Source organism: Saimiri boliviensis, chromosome 15, assembly GCF_048565385.1.
Source record: "Saimiri boliviensis isolate mSaiBol1 chromosome 15, mSaiBol1.pri, whole genome shotgun sequence".
Taxonomy (NCBI): Eukaryota; Metazoa; Chordata; class Mammalia; order Primates; family Cebidae; genus Saimiri; species Saimiri boliviensis.
The window spans coordinates 86465640-86481127 of record NC_133463.1 but is presented as its reverse complement, the minus strand read 5'-3'; the positions used below and the strand labels follow the sequence as shown (position 1 = coordinate 86481127).

The 15488-nt window shown below is 44.7% G+C and overlaps 1 protein-coding gene across 1 annotated transcript in view; it reads left to right on the top strand.

Moving 5' to 3' along the window:
* COL22A1 (collagen type XXII alpha 1 chain) overlaps positions 1-5682 on the top strand; it is a 320593-nt gene extending 314911 nt beyond the window's left edge. Inside the window, exons 63-64 of the mRNA XM_003933680.4 lie at positions 2528-2605; positions 4480-5682. Coding sequence (XP_003933729.3) covers positions 2528-2605; positions 4480-4667 — 266 coding nt within the window. The 3' untranslated portion in view covers positions 4668-5682. The remainder of the gene's footprint in view (positions 1-2527; positions 2606-4479) is intronic.
* Positions 5683-15488: the final 9806 nt, after the last annotated feature.

The window sequence follows — 15488 nt, the reverse complement described above, 5'->3', positions numbered from 1 at the left end:
GTAAACAACATGCCTCCTTCCCCCCCTACCAAGTTTAGCATTGAGGAATCAGACATTTAATCTCAATGGAGATTAAATGCCAGCCTTAAAATTGGAATAAAACAGCTGCTAACTGCCCAGCTCTCGGAGCAGTGACTTAGCAGGACGTCAGAGCTCTGGCCAACAGAAGATCTCTCCTTCAAAGGGCAGAGGCTGTCCCATTTAACTCATCACACAGTAGCGAACAGGCCAGGGCACTCACTCTCTCTACAGGAAGACAGATGTGAAAGAGAGAGGGGAAGGACTCAAAAATATATTTAGGCCAGGTGCAGTGGCTCACGCCTGTTATCCCAGTACTTTGGGAGGCCAAGGCAGGTGGATCACGAGATCAGGAGTTTGAGACCAGCCTGGCCAATATGGTGAAATCTCATCTATACTAAAAAATACAAAAATCAGCTGAGTGTGGTGGCATGTGCCTGTAGTCTCAGCTACTCAGGAGGCTGAGGCAGGGGAATCTCTTGAACCAGGGAGGTGAAGGTTGCAGTGAGCCATATTGCACCACTGCACGTCAGCCTAGGCAGCAGAGTGAGACTCCATCTCAAATAGGTAAGTGAACAAATTTTAAAACATTTTTTAAAAAATAATGTTTTTGTTTTTGTTTTTGTTTTTAATTTTTCACCGAAGTCTGGGATTTGTGTGCTGAATGTGCAGGTTTGATACATAGGTATATATGTGCCATGGTAACTTACTATACCTATTAACCCATCATCTAGGTTTTAAGCCCTACAGGCATTAGGTATTTGTCTTGATACTCTCCCTCCCCTCACAACATCCACCGACAGGCTCTGGTGTGTGTTGTTCCCCTCCCTGTGTCCGTGTGTTCTCATTGTTCAACTCCTACTTATGAGTGAGAAGATGCGGTGTTTGGTTTTCTGTTCCTGTGTCAGTTTGCTGAGAATGATTGTTTCTAGCTTCATCCACGTCCCTGCAAAGAACATGAACTCATTCTTTTTTATGGCTGCATAGTATTCCATGGTGTATATGTGCCACATTTTCTTCATCCAGTCTATCAGTGATGGGCGTTTGGGTTGGTTCCAAGTCTTTGCTGTTGTAAACAGTGCGGCAATAAACATAGGTGTGCATGTGTTATATAGTAGAATGTTTATAAAAGGTTGTTTTAAAATAATATTTTCTCTGCTTTTTTAAAGCTTGCCTGCTTTCAAATGGCTTATAAAATTAATAGTAATTTTTGAATAAGGCAATTTCAAATAAAGATAAAAAAACAGGACGCCAGTCTCATAATTCATTCCTGTCCAATGAGGAATAAGAATGGGTTGTGGAAAGGAGCATGTGTTGTCATTTTAGCTGCTCTGGGGTGTCTTGGAGTCAGGGAGATGGATGCCCCTAGTACTGTTCTCTTTTCATCTCCCACTTTCTTACTAATTCTTAATCTGCTTATCCATTTCCTGTCATGTTGCTCCTACTTGAAAGGCTTTTTGTCAAATCTGTATATTTAGTCCTCCTCATATGATTTCATAAAACAAAATATATGAAATAAATGTCAATAAGAAAGCATAGAGAACATCAGATTGTGGCAGAATACAGACCAAATGTAATTATTATAACAATGAAAATGAATGGTCTGAAGTCCCTGTGAACGAGCAGAATTTCAATTGGGATTACAAAAGAAAATATATCACAGCAGCAGATATTCTGGAAACAATATGGCAAAACACGTGATTGATTAAAAAAAACAAGGGAGACAGTTTAATCAAATCTCCATGATCTTCATTCAAATATGATCTCAATATCCTCCCAGGCGAGGTAGATCACTCTCTCCTCTGCATGTCTGTGGTGTTTTTTTTTTTTTAATTCATATAATTATACTTACCACATTCTGTCTCACAGTAGAATGTTCTTCGTGCCCTATTTTATTCCTCTTATTAAATTTCAAGCTTCTTGAGAATAGAGCCGTGTCTTATTTATCACTGCCCATGTCCATGTGCAAGTTGAATTTGTTTATATATTATCCAGTTTCTTCTTGATAAAGGTTCAGATACAATGCTTGGAAAACACAGGAAACATAGACATATAAGAGGAGATGCATGCGGACTTATGTGTGTATGGCATGTGAGGGAGAGTGGGAGGACATGTACATTTGGCTGTCTGAATGAGTCAGTATGTGTATATGAGTGTATGTATACAGTTGTTAATATGGTTTGAATGTATAGATGTATGTATGGAGTTGGGTAGATGTGTGCTTGAACAAATGTTCACGTGTAAATATGTAAAGGAGGCAGTGTTCATGTATTCTGGTGATCCCATGTGCACATTTCTGAATGTGAGTGTGTGCTGGTGGAGTGTGTGAAGGAGTGTGTCAATGGGAATTGTGGGTACTGTGTTGAGTGAGTGTGTGTGCACAGGGTGGTTTATAGACTGGAACCCTTCAGCAGCCCAGTGTCAGACCTGCACATCCCACAAGGTGAGACCCCCAGTTTCTGTCCTCCTTGGGGTCTCCACCATCAAAAGCACATATTTTTCTTCCCAGGTGAACGAGGAGCCAAAGGTGACCCAGGCGCACCTGGAGTTGGCCTCCGAGGCGAGATGGGATCCCCTGGAATCCCAGGTAGGACTCATTCTGAAGTCTCAGGGGTAGGGTGTGAACTACCATGGAGACCTAACATCCTGCCCGTGGCCCCACAGGACTCAGCAGTAGGTGGAGAGGAGGGGTTATTGTAGTGTATTCTATGATTTGTTGAAGTGTATCTCAGGAATTTAAAATTTCATGAAGTGGTCCTGGAGGAAAAAAACAAAAAAAAACTGACTTGGGCTAAATCAGGAACTGCTGGGGACTGTGTTTCTCTTTCAGACATTTCTGGTGCACATTCACTATCATAAGTGCTAAGGACTCTAGCATTAAAAATGTGTCTCTTTTGTTTAACCTAGCACTTTTGAAATTCACTTGAAAGAGAAGTCCTTTTTCCTTCACTGTGCAGTTGTTAATATCCCTTTAGTACTTCTCAGAATGTGCTTTGGGGAATGCTCACCCAGTGGTAGGGTGGTTAGCCATCCCAGGGCTGAGGACATTTCTGGGACTGGAGAATTTTAGTTTTAAAACTAAGACATGACTTGAGAAAACTGGGACAAGTTGGTCATCCTACCCAGTGGCTGTTGGAAGATCTCTACAATGCAGCATTAGTCACATTCCAAAATTAGGTGCATACGTATAAGGCAGAAGAAATTTGACTATTGAGGCTTCTATTTTTTATTTAAGTCTAATTTATGTGTTTGCAGGAGGTCATATCTGAATATTGGTCTTATAGAGAATTTCAATTTTAGTATTTATACCTTCATGATTTTACACATTTTCTAAAGTAAACATCTATTATTATTTTCATTAGAGAAGATAATTAGAAATATATTATAAATTATTTTATGGATCACCTGTTTTCAAATAGCTTATAATGTTAAGAATAATTTTTAAAACAAGATAGTTTTAAATAAAGAATAAATGGCAGAACAGAAGCTATTTAAAAGGAAGAAGTCACTGCCCCAGTGTGAAGGTGAGATAATTATTACATTTCAGTGGTTCTTAGCCCAAGGAATGAATAACAGTAAGGCCTCAAAACTTGATCTAGGCAGGACCATCAATTAAATAGCTATTGCCAAAGCATTCATAGAATGAAATATCTATAGATCTTTTTAACTGGAAAATTTACTTTGTGTTTATTTTGTATGGGATTTTCTGACAAGATGATTACTAAGACTTAAGAAGGCACGTCACTACTGGGGTTAACCACAAGTCTTAAGACTGACCTTCCAAGTTGCCAAAGCTAAAAAGAAAGATAGGTCGATTATAGATGATATTATGATGTTTACTAAGTGGAGAGATCGAAGTTTGTTTATAGGCAATATTTTCTAGATCTCAATTTTGGGTTATCTAAGCATCAGTTACTTGCATCCTAGATGATGTCTTTGGCCAGCCAAATATGTGGTTCAAATATAACATGTAGATAAAGCTGAGAAAATACAGTTAGATGTTGAGTAATAGACTGTCACCAGGTGTCTCTAAGGTCATGTGAATTGGTGCTAAAGGTTAATGATCAGGAGTTGGTGTCTACACTCCATTCAGACATGTTTCTTGGACCCATGTAAGAAACCAGAAGGCCAAGCCTCTCATCTGAGTCTCAAGCGAAGAACATAAGATTGAGCCCTGCCCCGTCTCAATCTACCCTTGTTTCTTTCTTTCTAGTAGCACCTGGATTACTATCCTAGGTCAAATAGTTAAAGCAACCCCTTCTTCTACATATTGAGGTGCTCCTGCTACCTGGTGTTTATGTAAACCACTCTAATCACTCAGAGCTCCCAGACTGTGGGGATGTTCTGTCTGAGGACATTTGAAGTCCTGAGTTCATAGTGAAGGGGAGCTGTGAGATCAGGGCCCATTCACTCCCAGGAGGATCTTGAACCGTCTTCTGTTTCTTTTGCTCCTTGGGCCAGGTCAACCTGGAGAACCTGGCTATGCTAAAGATGGACTTCCTGGGATCCCTGGCCCTCAAGGGGAGACAGGACCAGCTGGACATCCCGGCCCCCCAGGACCCCCCGGTCCTCCAGGCCAGTGTGACCCTTCCCAGTGTGCCTACTTTGCCAGCCTTGCTGCCCGGCCAAGTAACGTGAAGGGTCCCTAGAGGACTCTGGAAAGCCAGAAGACTGCAGTGGATTTCTGAAACTTGAACTCAGAGCCCAATGGGAAGCCAGAGGTCTTGAAAGACTTCAGCCATGTGTTCCTTTTTTTTTCTTTCTTTCTTTTATCATTTGCTTTTTGTTTTATTTTCTTGAGAGACCTCAAAATTATTAAATCCAACAGATGCTGCCGGTCGGTCAGATTATTATTAATATTATTGTTGTTAATTATTATTATTATTATTTCATATGCTGATGCTTTGTGAGCTCGTTTTCACTCCTTTAAAGTTGGGAAAACTTGATTCGTGGGGCAGGAGATTGTTTCTTCATTCTTCTGACAGCTCCCGTTTGAAATGTAACTGCCCATTTTAAGGAAACTCTTGGTGCTACAAGACCCTGACCAGACACTTGACAAATTTACCTCTTTCTTCAAAAGAAAAACTTTAAGAAAATGAGCCAATGGGCTTCATTCTCAGTCATGCCCAGAAATCACCCAGGGAGAAATAATACAAATGCTGCCACTTTCCAGAGAGGGAAAGGAAGCAGGAAGAGAAAGAATTTACAACAGTGAGGAATGTTCCCACCTCCCTCCAGATGGGAAGTGCATTTAGAGAACACAGAATCAGCCCTCAGGGTGGACTCCAACCACCTCAGTGCTCCGAGCTCACAGGAGTGAAATAATGTCTGAGGGCTGGCAATGGCTTTGCGGGATCTTATGTCTCGGCCGAAGATGGGAAAACCCATGTTGAAGAGGCAGCCCTTGAGTGTTAATTTGTGTTGTAAACCGTGGGTAAGATCCCTTCAAGTTCCTCTTGTTGGTTTCAATTATATTAATTATACAACAAGCAGATGTGATGACCATCCACTTGTGTTTCCCTAATGGCGGGCAGTTGTCAGGGCACTGACCAGAGCTGGGAAATTTGTGTCTCCAGGGCTCTGTCTCTGAAATAAATGGCATCAAATGTACATGTGTATGTGACATGCCCTGCTTGAACAGGTGCTCAATAAATCCAAGTTTCCTTCTCCTGAATTCCTCTTGATGAATTGATTTCTTACATTCAGCGTCTACCTGAATGTGATCTCGTCAAGCACTGGGATGTATCTTTTTCTTCTGAGAACCGTACCACAGAGTCCACGTGTCCAGCTCACATGGTGAATAAACAAGGGAGTGAATGTGTGTGCCTGACTGGGTTATCCCAGGGCCATTCATTAGCCTGACCTTCATTGAAACAGCCCTGGATGTTAGGCTATGGAAGCAGCCATTTAGATGTGCACATTTATGTGGGATCACAGTGGGGAGCTAGTGAAGCAAGTCAGAAAGTTCTATCAGGACCTGTCCTGCTAAACTGCGTCTAGAGGCCGAATGATTCACCAGTGGTCTAAAAGATGTACTCTTCCTGCATTTGTTCTTGACTGACCGATTGACCGATTGATCGATCCATTGATTGATTCATCCATCCATTTGTCCATTCACCTAGGCTGCCAGCCACTGACAGACTAAGGCAGTGGATGCTTATCAAGAACTTCCCTTGTGTGAACCCCTGTTCTGGATGCCTCTAATTGATTTAGAAACGTGGAACATAAGCATACAAAGAAGTTCGATGTTTCCATGGGTGGAGAAGTATTATTGCAATGATTTTAAAATGAAATCTGATACCCATTCCTTGTGATCAGTCAGCCGGTGCTGATTCTGGGGCTGATGGGTGTCAGGGGTCCGAGGAAAGCCATTCCTGACAGTGAAGAATGAGATAGCCTCCCTCTCAGTCTTTTTCACATTTATCATCTCAGTTGGTTCTCACAACCATTGAAGACTCAGAAACCATCTCAGGGACCTTGGAAATACTCTCATCCAGTGACTTTTAACAGTTTTTTTGACCATGACCCACAGTAAGAGGTATAATTTCTTAGTGACTCAGTACATGCATACATATATAAAGTAAGGGTTTTGAAATAAAATATCCACCTGATCAAGGACAATGCCCTCAAACATTTACTATTCTATTTCATGTGTATCGTTGTTGTAGGAAATAGACTAAGTTTTAGAGTGGTTTTAGATTCACAGTAAAATTAAGAAGAAGGTACAGATTTTCGTGTGCTCCCTGACCCCCCCCCACACACACACACAGCATCCCCCACCCACCCACCTTCCAAATTTCACACCCCAGTGGTAGCTTTGTCACAGCTAATGAACCTACACTGACTGACACATCGCTACCACCCAGCATCCATAGTTTACACGAAGGTTCACTCTCGCTGTTGCACACTCTGTGGGTTTGGACTACTGGATACTGTAATTCCACCACTATAGGATCATACAGAAGAGTTTCACTGCCCCAAAAAGTCTCTGTGCTCTGCCTCTTCATCCTCTTCTGCCTTAACCTCTGGCAATTACTGATTTTTTAAAATGGTCTCCATAGTTGTGTCATTTCCAAAATGTCACCTAGTTGGCATCATACAGCCTTTTCAATTTAGCTTCTTTCACTTAGTATTTTATATTTAGTTTCCTTTATGTCTCTTCTTGGCTTAATCGCTCATTTTTTAAGTGCTGAATAATATTGCATTGCCTGGAAGTTTCAGGGTTTGCCCATTCACCTACCGAAGGTCACCTTGGCTGCTTCCAAGTTTTGACAGTTACAAATAAAGATGCTATAAACATGTGTGTGCAGGTTTTTGTGTGCATGTAATTTTTCAGCTCCTTTGAGTAAATACCAAAAAACACAATTGCTAGACCACATGGTAAGAGTGTGTTTAGTTGCGTAAAAAACTGCCAAATTGATCTTCCAGATAGCTGCATCCTTTTCCATTCCCACCAGCAGTGAGTGTCTGTTGCTCCACTTTCTCACCTGCGTTAGTGCTGTCAGTGTTTGGGATCTGGGTCATTCTAATAGGTCATAGTGGTATCTCACTGTTGCTTCCATGAGCAATCCACTAATAGCAAATTTTAATTTTTAAAAAAAATTTCCATTTGAATATCTTCTTTGGTGAAGTATATGTTCAGATATTTTGCCCATTTAAAGAAGTTGAGTTATCTGATTTTTATTTTTGAGTAGCAAGAATTTTCTGTATATTTTGAATAATGGTTCTTTGTCAAAAACCTGGCAGTCACTGGGCCTGAGGTTCCCAATTACTGGCGCAGGGTGAGGTGTTCACCTGCCAGGTGGGACCAGATCTCAACAGTGTGAGCTGGGCAGAAAACCAACCCAAACGTGTTATATCGACACAATGGCCTTTCATTCTGAGAGTGAAATCTCTTTAATTTTTAGAGTTTAAAATGACTCATATTGTAAGAAATAATAGAGAAAGAGAATGTGGTATGTGTGTGTGGTGGGGGGTAATATTTACTTGTTTATTTTTTATATCCTTACTTGACAAAATAAAGATCTGGCTCACCTACCATCTATAGTTCCCAATAATTATTATTTTTTAAGTACCAGTTCGTAATTCCCACACCTGGGGATATCTGGTGTAATCCAAATCCTTATTCCCACCCCCCCCCCCACTCCACAAATGGGAAAAATGAGGTTCAGAAAGAAAGAGTAATTTTCCCAAAATTGTAAGTGTGGAGTCCAGTATTTGGATACAAGGGCTCATCTCACTTCTCTGGTGAGTTCCTGATATGCCTGATGGTAAAAGTTCATGCGGGAGTTTTGCTTCTAACAGTATAGATTCTAAGGAACTGCTCCAGAACCACTGAATCAGGGTTTCTGGGGGATGGTATGGAATAATCAGTGAAGTCTCCCCAGCAGATTTTAGAAATCTCTGCCTTCGCCGCACTTCCTTTGCTGCCTCCCTCCCAGCGTAAGTACCATGAAGGTCTCCTGCTGCTCAATTTTCCAGAGTCCCATCTATTTCACCCCAAACCTTAGGGCTCAGAGTTTAGATAAACCCAGAACTTGTCAAGACTCAGATGTCCCCACAGATTTTAAGATCTTCAAAGATGGGATGCTTCATCCTCACTGCTGTGAGCCTGAAAAGATGCTGTCCTGGGTTGGGAAGAGAGATAATGCATTCAAGTGGCCCAGAGAGTTGAGCTGAAACCTGCAGTGACCAGCACTTTCCAGCCAGCCCTTCTGACTTGCTTTCTGCCAACTGCTACAGTCTGAGGATCCACTCTGCAAACCCCTTCTTTCTTAGAACACAATGGGGAAGGTGCAGAGAGAGTTGATTCTGTGTTTCAGAGAAACTTAGCGCCTGGTACAGTAGATGCTCAATAAATACACAGCAGATATTCAATAAGTAATGGATGAGACTGGGGTTTTCCCAGAGACCTCCGGGGTGTGCTTTAGAATACTTGGGCCCATGTGGGGTTTCTCCCATAGCGGGTGGGTCATACAAGCTCACTCCTCTTCCAGCTGAAGGAAGGGGAATGAGCAGAATCCTGACAAATTGGCCTTGGCTCAGGGATCACTTTGTCCTCTGCACAGGGCAGCTGTGAGCTTTCTTGTTGGGGACCGGTTGGAGACCCTCTGATGAGCAGCCCTGGCTTCTGTGGGCTAGGACTTGGAAGAATGTCCCCAGCTTGAGTGCAGCCCGGATGCAGTGCTGGGTGACCCCTGTTCATTTGTCAATTCGCCACCCTCTGGCCTAAGGACTGCCCAGCTGCTTGGCTTTAGTGTGGGAGCCCATCCCCTTGCTGCCCAATGCACTCCAGCTGCTCAATACTGGAGACTTCAAAGGAATAGCCAAGCAACCTCAGTTTCCTCCTCCATTAAATAAAATCGACAACATTAACTCACAGGATTTGGGTGAGGATTAAATTTTTAGAGTAGGGCAAACTAAACCATCCTTCACAAGAGTCTCTTTGCCATCCTTAAAGAACAATTGGGTCAACTTTGGTCATTTGTTTACTTTAATTCAGGGAAAGGAGCCCTTCTTTTTAAACCAATGGATGCTTACCTATGTTTCAAAGCATGTTCCCTTAAGCTTTATCATTTATTCCTTGCATCACAACTGTGATGGGCCAGACATAGCTCTTTGCCCCTCCATTCATGAGGAAACTGTGTCACAGAGGTGAGGCAATTTGCCAAAAGCCACGCACAACACTCCTGTCTCCCACTCCCTGGAGAATGTCCCCACCTCCCTGCACTGTAACACATGACACAGAAGCACGCTCTGAGCCAGCAGACAGCAGCCTCACTCTGGGTTGCCTTTGTCTGTGTGCCACCTGGACCCCCCTGGTGAGGTGCAGAGGGCTGACTCCAATCCTGTGTTTTTTAGAAATGTTCTCCAGGACAAAGGAGAAATTGTTTGTTAAATCATTAAAAGCAGGGAGCATGTATTTCTGGCTGCATCTTTGACGTGGTTGGGGAGATGCTATTTTAGGGGAATCATTTTGTTTCTCTTCCTTCTCTTTTCTTACCAATTGTGAACAGTTGTCTTCAGGTTGCTTTGATGGTGCTATTTTGTGAAGCCAGGGTTATGAGGGTACTGTATGTGGTTGAAGATAGTGGATTATTTGTGAGGCTGGCCTGAAGGTTCATTTGGGAAGAGAGGGAACGTGGGGTAAGCGATGTATCTGTTCTCCAGATACTTGAGGCCTGAAAAGGCACATAAAATGAAGTAATACCAGACACAGACATTTCCAGAGCAACTAATTTCCCATTTCTACGACCGTCCCTCCTAAGGCATTCTTGGCTATTGTCTTCAATACTTACAATCCTGGTGTTTGGGAAAGAAGGAGTGAGAATGAGGAAGGCTAGCCTTGTTCTGAGAGGTGTCCTTGGCTAAAAGGCCTCACCCTGACAACTTGACCTTTGGCTGCGTAATTAGCCAGGATCCTTCATGTGCGGCAGGACAAGCTGTTGCCATGGAGACATTTGCGAGGTTGTTTGGCCTGGTCTCACCTTGGTTCCCTTCTGGAAGGCCCCCTGTTGTCAGTGAAGAATAGAGAAGTTGGCAGGAATGACAGAGCTCCCTGCCACTCAGAGCGGGGCTATTCTCCATGGTGGGAGTGGGTGGGGCACAGTGGGCAAAGGACAGTCTTCACTCTCAGCAAACACGGGCCAGGTGCTGGGGATACCACAGTGAACAGGATACCAGCCAATTCTCAAGGAGCTCACAGTCTAGGAGACTGGTCTATAATTAACTCTCAAAAAGTGTTTCCGGGCAACATGTACAGAGACAGACACACGTGGAACAGAGTCTGGTAATTGAATTTAGTTAGAGCTCTACATAAATGTGTAGGTATTATAGAAGACTCCACAGTAGAAATAAAGATAATATTGTCTGCCGGCGAGTGTGCCCACTTCATGCCTGGGACCTCACACACTTTCTCACCACAGTCCTGGGGAGCAGGTGCTTTTAGCCCCATCTTTATAGGGAAGGACATGGCAGCAAGAGAGAGGGAGGGCCGCCCCCCACCAAATCCTGCTAGGAAATGTGGGGTCTCTCAGGCCTGGCCTCTCCCACCCGACCACCGTGTGCAACTGGATGCAGGGCAAGGCTGAACTGCGTTTGGGACCTCTCTTCATCTTATTCAGCAAACGTGGAGTACTTTCTTTCTGTGAGACTCCGTCCTGGGGCCCCTTGGCTCAGTTTTTCAGAATTTTGTTTTGAGGGCACAAGAGTTGCCTGATTTTCATGGGAATCTGTTGAGATGAATCCTTTCAGGACATGCAGGGGCCTGCAGAAGGCAAAATGCACCCCCTCTCAGAAGGGATATATTTAAGGAATTTGATCTCACAGAAGGCGTCGGGAGGCACAACCCCATTCAACTCCCTGGCCTGCCACAACAGCACAACGAGAGGTTCTGAGGGCCACGAGAAGGATTTTAGACCCAAATAGGTACCGTGGAGAATGCTGAGTGGACTTAAGCCATGACACACAAAGAACTGTGGTATTCCGCTTGGAAAAGCAAACGTCAGATGCCTCACAGCTGAATTTGGACACCTGAGGGGAGAATCCAGGAAAGGAGTGCATGAATAAGGTTTCAGGAGATGATGGTTCTCAGGGTGATGTTCATGAAAACATTTGGTCAGAAAGGTCCAGAGACAGTGGGCACGGCCGTGAAGGATCTGAGCCCTCGCCACAAGACGTCTTCAAGCAGAGAATGTTCCAGGCCCTGCAGGGGCTCACGACACACCTTTAAATGGGGTCAGCCTAGGGATACTGCACTAACTTTTGGGGATTCATAGTTTGAAGTTTTTCGGGAGGATAATGAGAAGAGCATTCAGGGTACCAGGTGGTTACCCAGAGAAACACGGTAAAGAAACAGGTCACACAGCTTGTGTCAAAGAGAATCTTTTAGGTCACAGTTGGGTAGCAGCGGGGGTGGGGTGGGGAGAAAAGAGAAGTGACAATGATGGATCATCTTCTACAGGGCAGACATTGGCCTAGACACTGTGTAAAGACTGCTTCATGTGGCCCTTGGAGCCAGCATCTAAGGCAGGAATGGATGCCTCTGCATTTGAAAGATGAAGCACTCAAGACTCCAAAGTCTACGCTCCCCGGGTCCAGTCGCAGAGGAGTGCAGAGATCGAAGAAGAGCCTGGGTGCTCTCTCTCTTTCTCCTGGGTGGTGGGGTTGCCCAGAGCTCCAGGTGAAAAAAGTTAGCAGGTGCCACTGGAATGCAAATCAGGAATTGCTGCTGCTTCCAAGATAAGACACCAGGGGATGAGGAGGACAGAGGCCCAGCCCCGGCCAAGGTCCGAGGGGACTTGTATTAACCTCTACCCACTGGAATTGGGGCGAGGGATGGGAAGACACAGGCAGGGCTGTCATCATCCCAGGGCCTGGGTGGGGACAAGCCTCTGGTATTGCTAAGTCTGACACTGTTCTGATGACACCCAGGAGCAGCTAGACCCCAGGTCGGGGACAGACAGATCATCCATAGGGCCAGCCTGCTGAGACTCCTAAGTAGCCACAGTTCCCTGGAAGAAATTAAGAGAGACAACAGAGAAATGAATATCAAGCCCGAGAATGTTGAAGCTGTAAGGTGGCTTGGAGACCATTCTATAGTTGAAAACATTAAAGGTTCAGAAAGGGAAAGCCACTTGGCCAAGGTGAAACAGCAGGAAAGTGCCCTCAGATCCCAGATGGCTGCCATGTCCAAGAAACACCTTGACCATCTTTTTAATTCAACACCTTTGTTTTTGCCTTAATTTATATTTGACTACTTCTTGAGGCATAATAGCTATGTATTTTTAAATCGTGATAAAATGAAAATAAAATGATTACACTGAAAAATATGTTTATCCATGTCCACAGTGGGCTATGAACTCCCTTAGGCAGATGCCACCGGAAAGAGCATTGTGGGGTAAAGGGTCAGACAGAACCGGTGCCTAGTCAATTACTAGTCCCCAGAAAAAGGCATCTGACATCTCTGCCTGCCAGCGGGGAGAGGTAATTCTAACCCCCAAGGGTTTTAGTGAGGCTTATCAGAGACAATGTAAAGAACACAGTTTTAAGCCCAGCCAAGATCGATAAAGGGTGCTGTGCTGAGCCAGGATGGTGCTTGAGGCAAAGAAAGAAACTGGCAATGCTGATTCTTTACTTAAAATTTGGTATCTTGTTCATCATGATTTTTTGCATTGATTCTGATTTTTTAAAAATACTGCATTGGGGGTCAAGCGTGGTGGCTTATGCCTGTAATCCCAGCACTTTGGGAGGGTGAGGCAAGAGGACTGCTTGAGCCTAGGAGTTTTGGTCCAGCCTGACCAACATAGCAAGATCCCATATCTACAAAAAATAAAAAAAATTAGCTAGGCCTAGTGGTGCCTGCCTGTGGGTCCCAGCTACTAGGGAAGCTGAGGTAGGAGGATCACTTGAGTCCAAGGGATAGGTACGGTGAGCTATGATCATGCCACTGCACTGCATCCTGAATGACAGAGCAAGACCCTGTCTCAAAATAATAATATTAATAAGATGGCACTGGTCGGGAGTGGTGGCTCACGCCTGTAATCCCAACACTTTGGGAGGCTGAGACGGGTGGATTATGAGGTCAGGAGTTCGAGACCAGCGTGGCCAAAATGGTGAAATCTCATCTCTACTAAAAAAAAAAAAAAAAAAAAAAAATACAAAAATTAGCCAGGCATAGTGGCATGCACCTGTAGTCCCAGCTACTGGGGAGCTGAGGCAGAAGAATCGCTTGAACCCAGGAGGCTAAGGTTGTAGGGAGCTGAGATCACACCACTGCACTCCAGCCTGGGCGACAAAGCAGGATTCTGTCTCAAAAATAAATAAGTAAATAAATAAGACGGCACACCCTAGTGCAACAGGGAGGCAGCTCCTAGGGTGCCCCTTCCATTCCTCTGCAAGGTCCTAGGCTGGAGGGTGCCCAGCATGGCTGCCTCAGGGGCTGCTTCAACTAAAGAATCTGTAGGAGCTAAGACTGAGCCCCAGGGACAGAACTGGTTTTCACGGGAGTCTCTCCAGACTTCCAGGGGAGAGCATCCACTTGCATAATCTCACTCATCTCTACCTGGGGTCCAACCACCTTCAGGAGCTTCCCCAGCAATGGTCTCCTTGGGGAGACTTGAGCATCTCACCGTCCCTAACAGCTGCCTGCAATCTCTGTCCCCTGAGCTGAGGCCCTGAGCAGAGTCCTTGAATAGCCTCCCTGAACTGCTGCCAGCTGTGGGCATGCTCGGAAAACACTGGACCCTCTAGTCTGCTGACCCCTGGAAAGAAAAGGTGGCAATCTACATATGGATTGCTCAGCTTCTGTGGTCCTGTTTTCAATCCTGTGTCCTGGAAGCCCAAGCCTTAACTGTCTTTGGTTCTCTGGGCCACAGCTGCAGAGGCCCAGCCACTTACTCAGTGGTGGGAGGAATTTCCCAGCTGGAGCAGTTTTCTCCTGAGAGGGAAGCCCTGGGTGGTCCACGCCCCACACGTGGCCTGCCCTGTGGCTCATTCCTTCACTGCCGAACTAAATGAGATTCAGAATGCATTTCTTATTAGCCGGAAGCTACTCGGTTAGTCATTTATTTAATTACTTATTTTTAAGTCTAAGCCTGTTAGCAGAGTTAGATGAGTTTCTTAGCCCTCTGGTAGAAACAAGGCTCTTTGTGTGATTAAGTGCATGCTTTTCACGGGTTTTCTCCGTTTAGCATCCATTTTTTGTGGCCTCTGGTTAGAAAGCCTCCTAAAGGTGGTCATTAACAGGCACATTCTCTGTGTCTGGAATGTTCAAGCAACTGGCAATCTTCTTGCACACACAACCCATGAGACTGAGTGACAGAGATGGGGCTTCCTCCCCATCTGGGGTTGGTTTCAGCCCCCTTTCCTCTGATACCTACCTAAGTAGGTGAGTTCCTCCAAACTCTAGATTACAGCAATACCCTGGTTTCCTGCTGTGCATTTTCTGAGCATGCCTACGCCCAGAATTGGAAGCTGCAGGTGGTGAGTCGTGCACCCAGCTTCTCCTTCCATGCCTGTCGCCATCTGGTCTCTGAATGGCCTGACAGGCATTCATGGTCCATCCTCAGCTGCCTCTCCAGAATCAACTCCATGATTTACCCCTCCAAGTCCTTCTCCATAGCTACAGCCAAGGATCTTCAGTTCCCTCAATGCCCTACCATTCCCTGCAAAGCTGTCCTTCCACCAGGACATCTTCCCAGGCCACCATTGTACCCTCTGCCCTGACTGACTGGCTCCCACCTATCCTGAGCATCGACTCAGCCTCTACCACTGCTGTGGGGGCTGTCCCCAGTGCAGTTAGACAGATGGTAAGCACATCTGCAGTAAGGCTCCTACTCCTGACTTGGAAGGACACAGGCTTTTCTTTCCCACTTTGCATAGTATGCTTTGGATAAGTTTCAAAAGCATCCCAACATGTTGATTTCCTCCTTTCTTAATGGGAACAGACATAGTGTCTTCTTTATAAGATT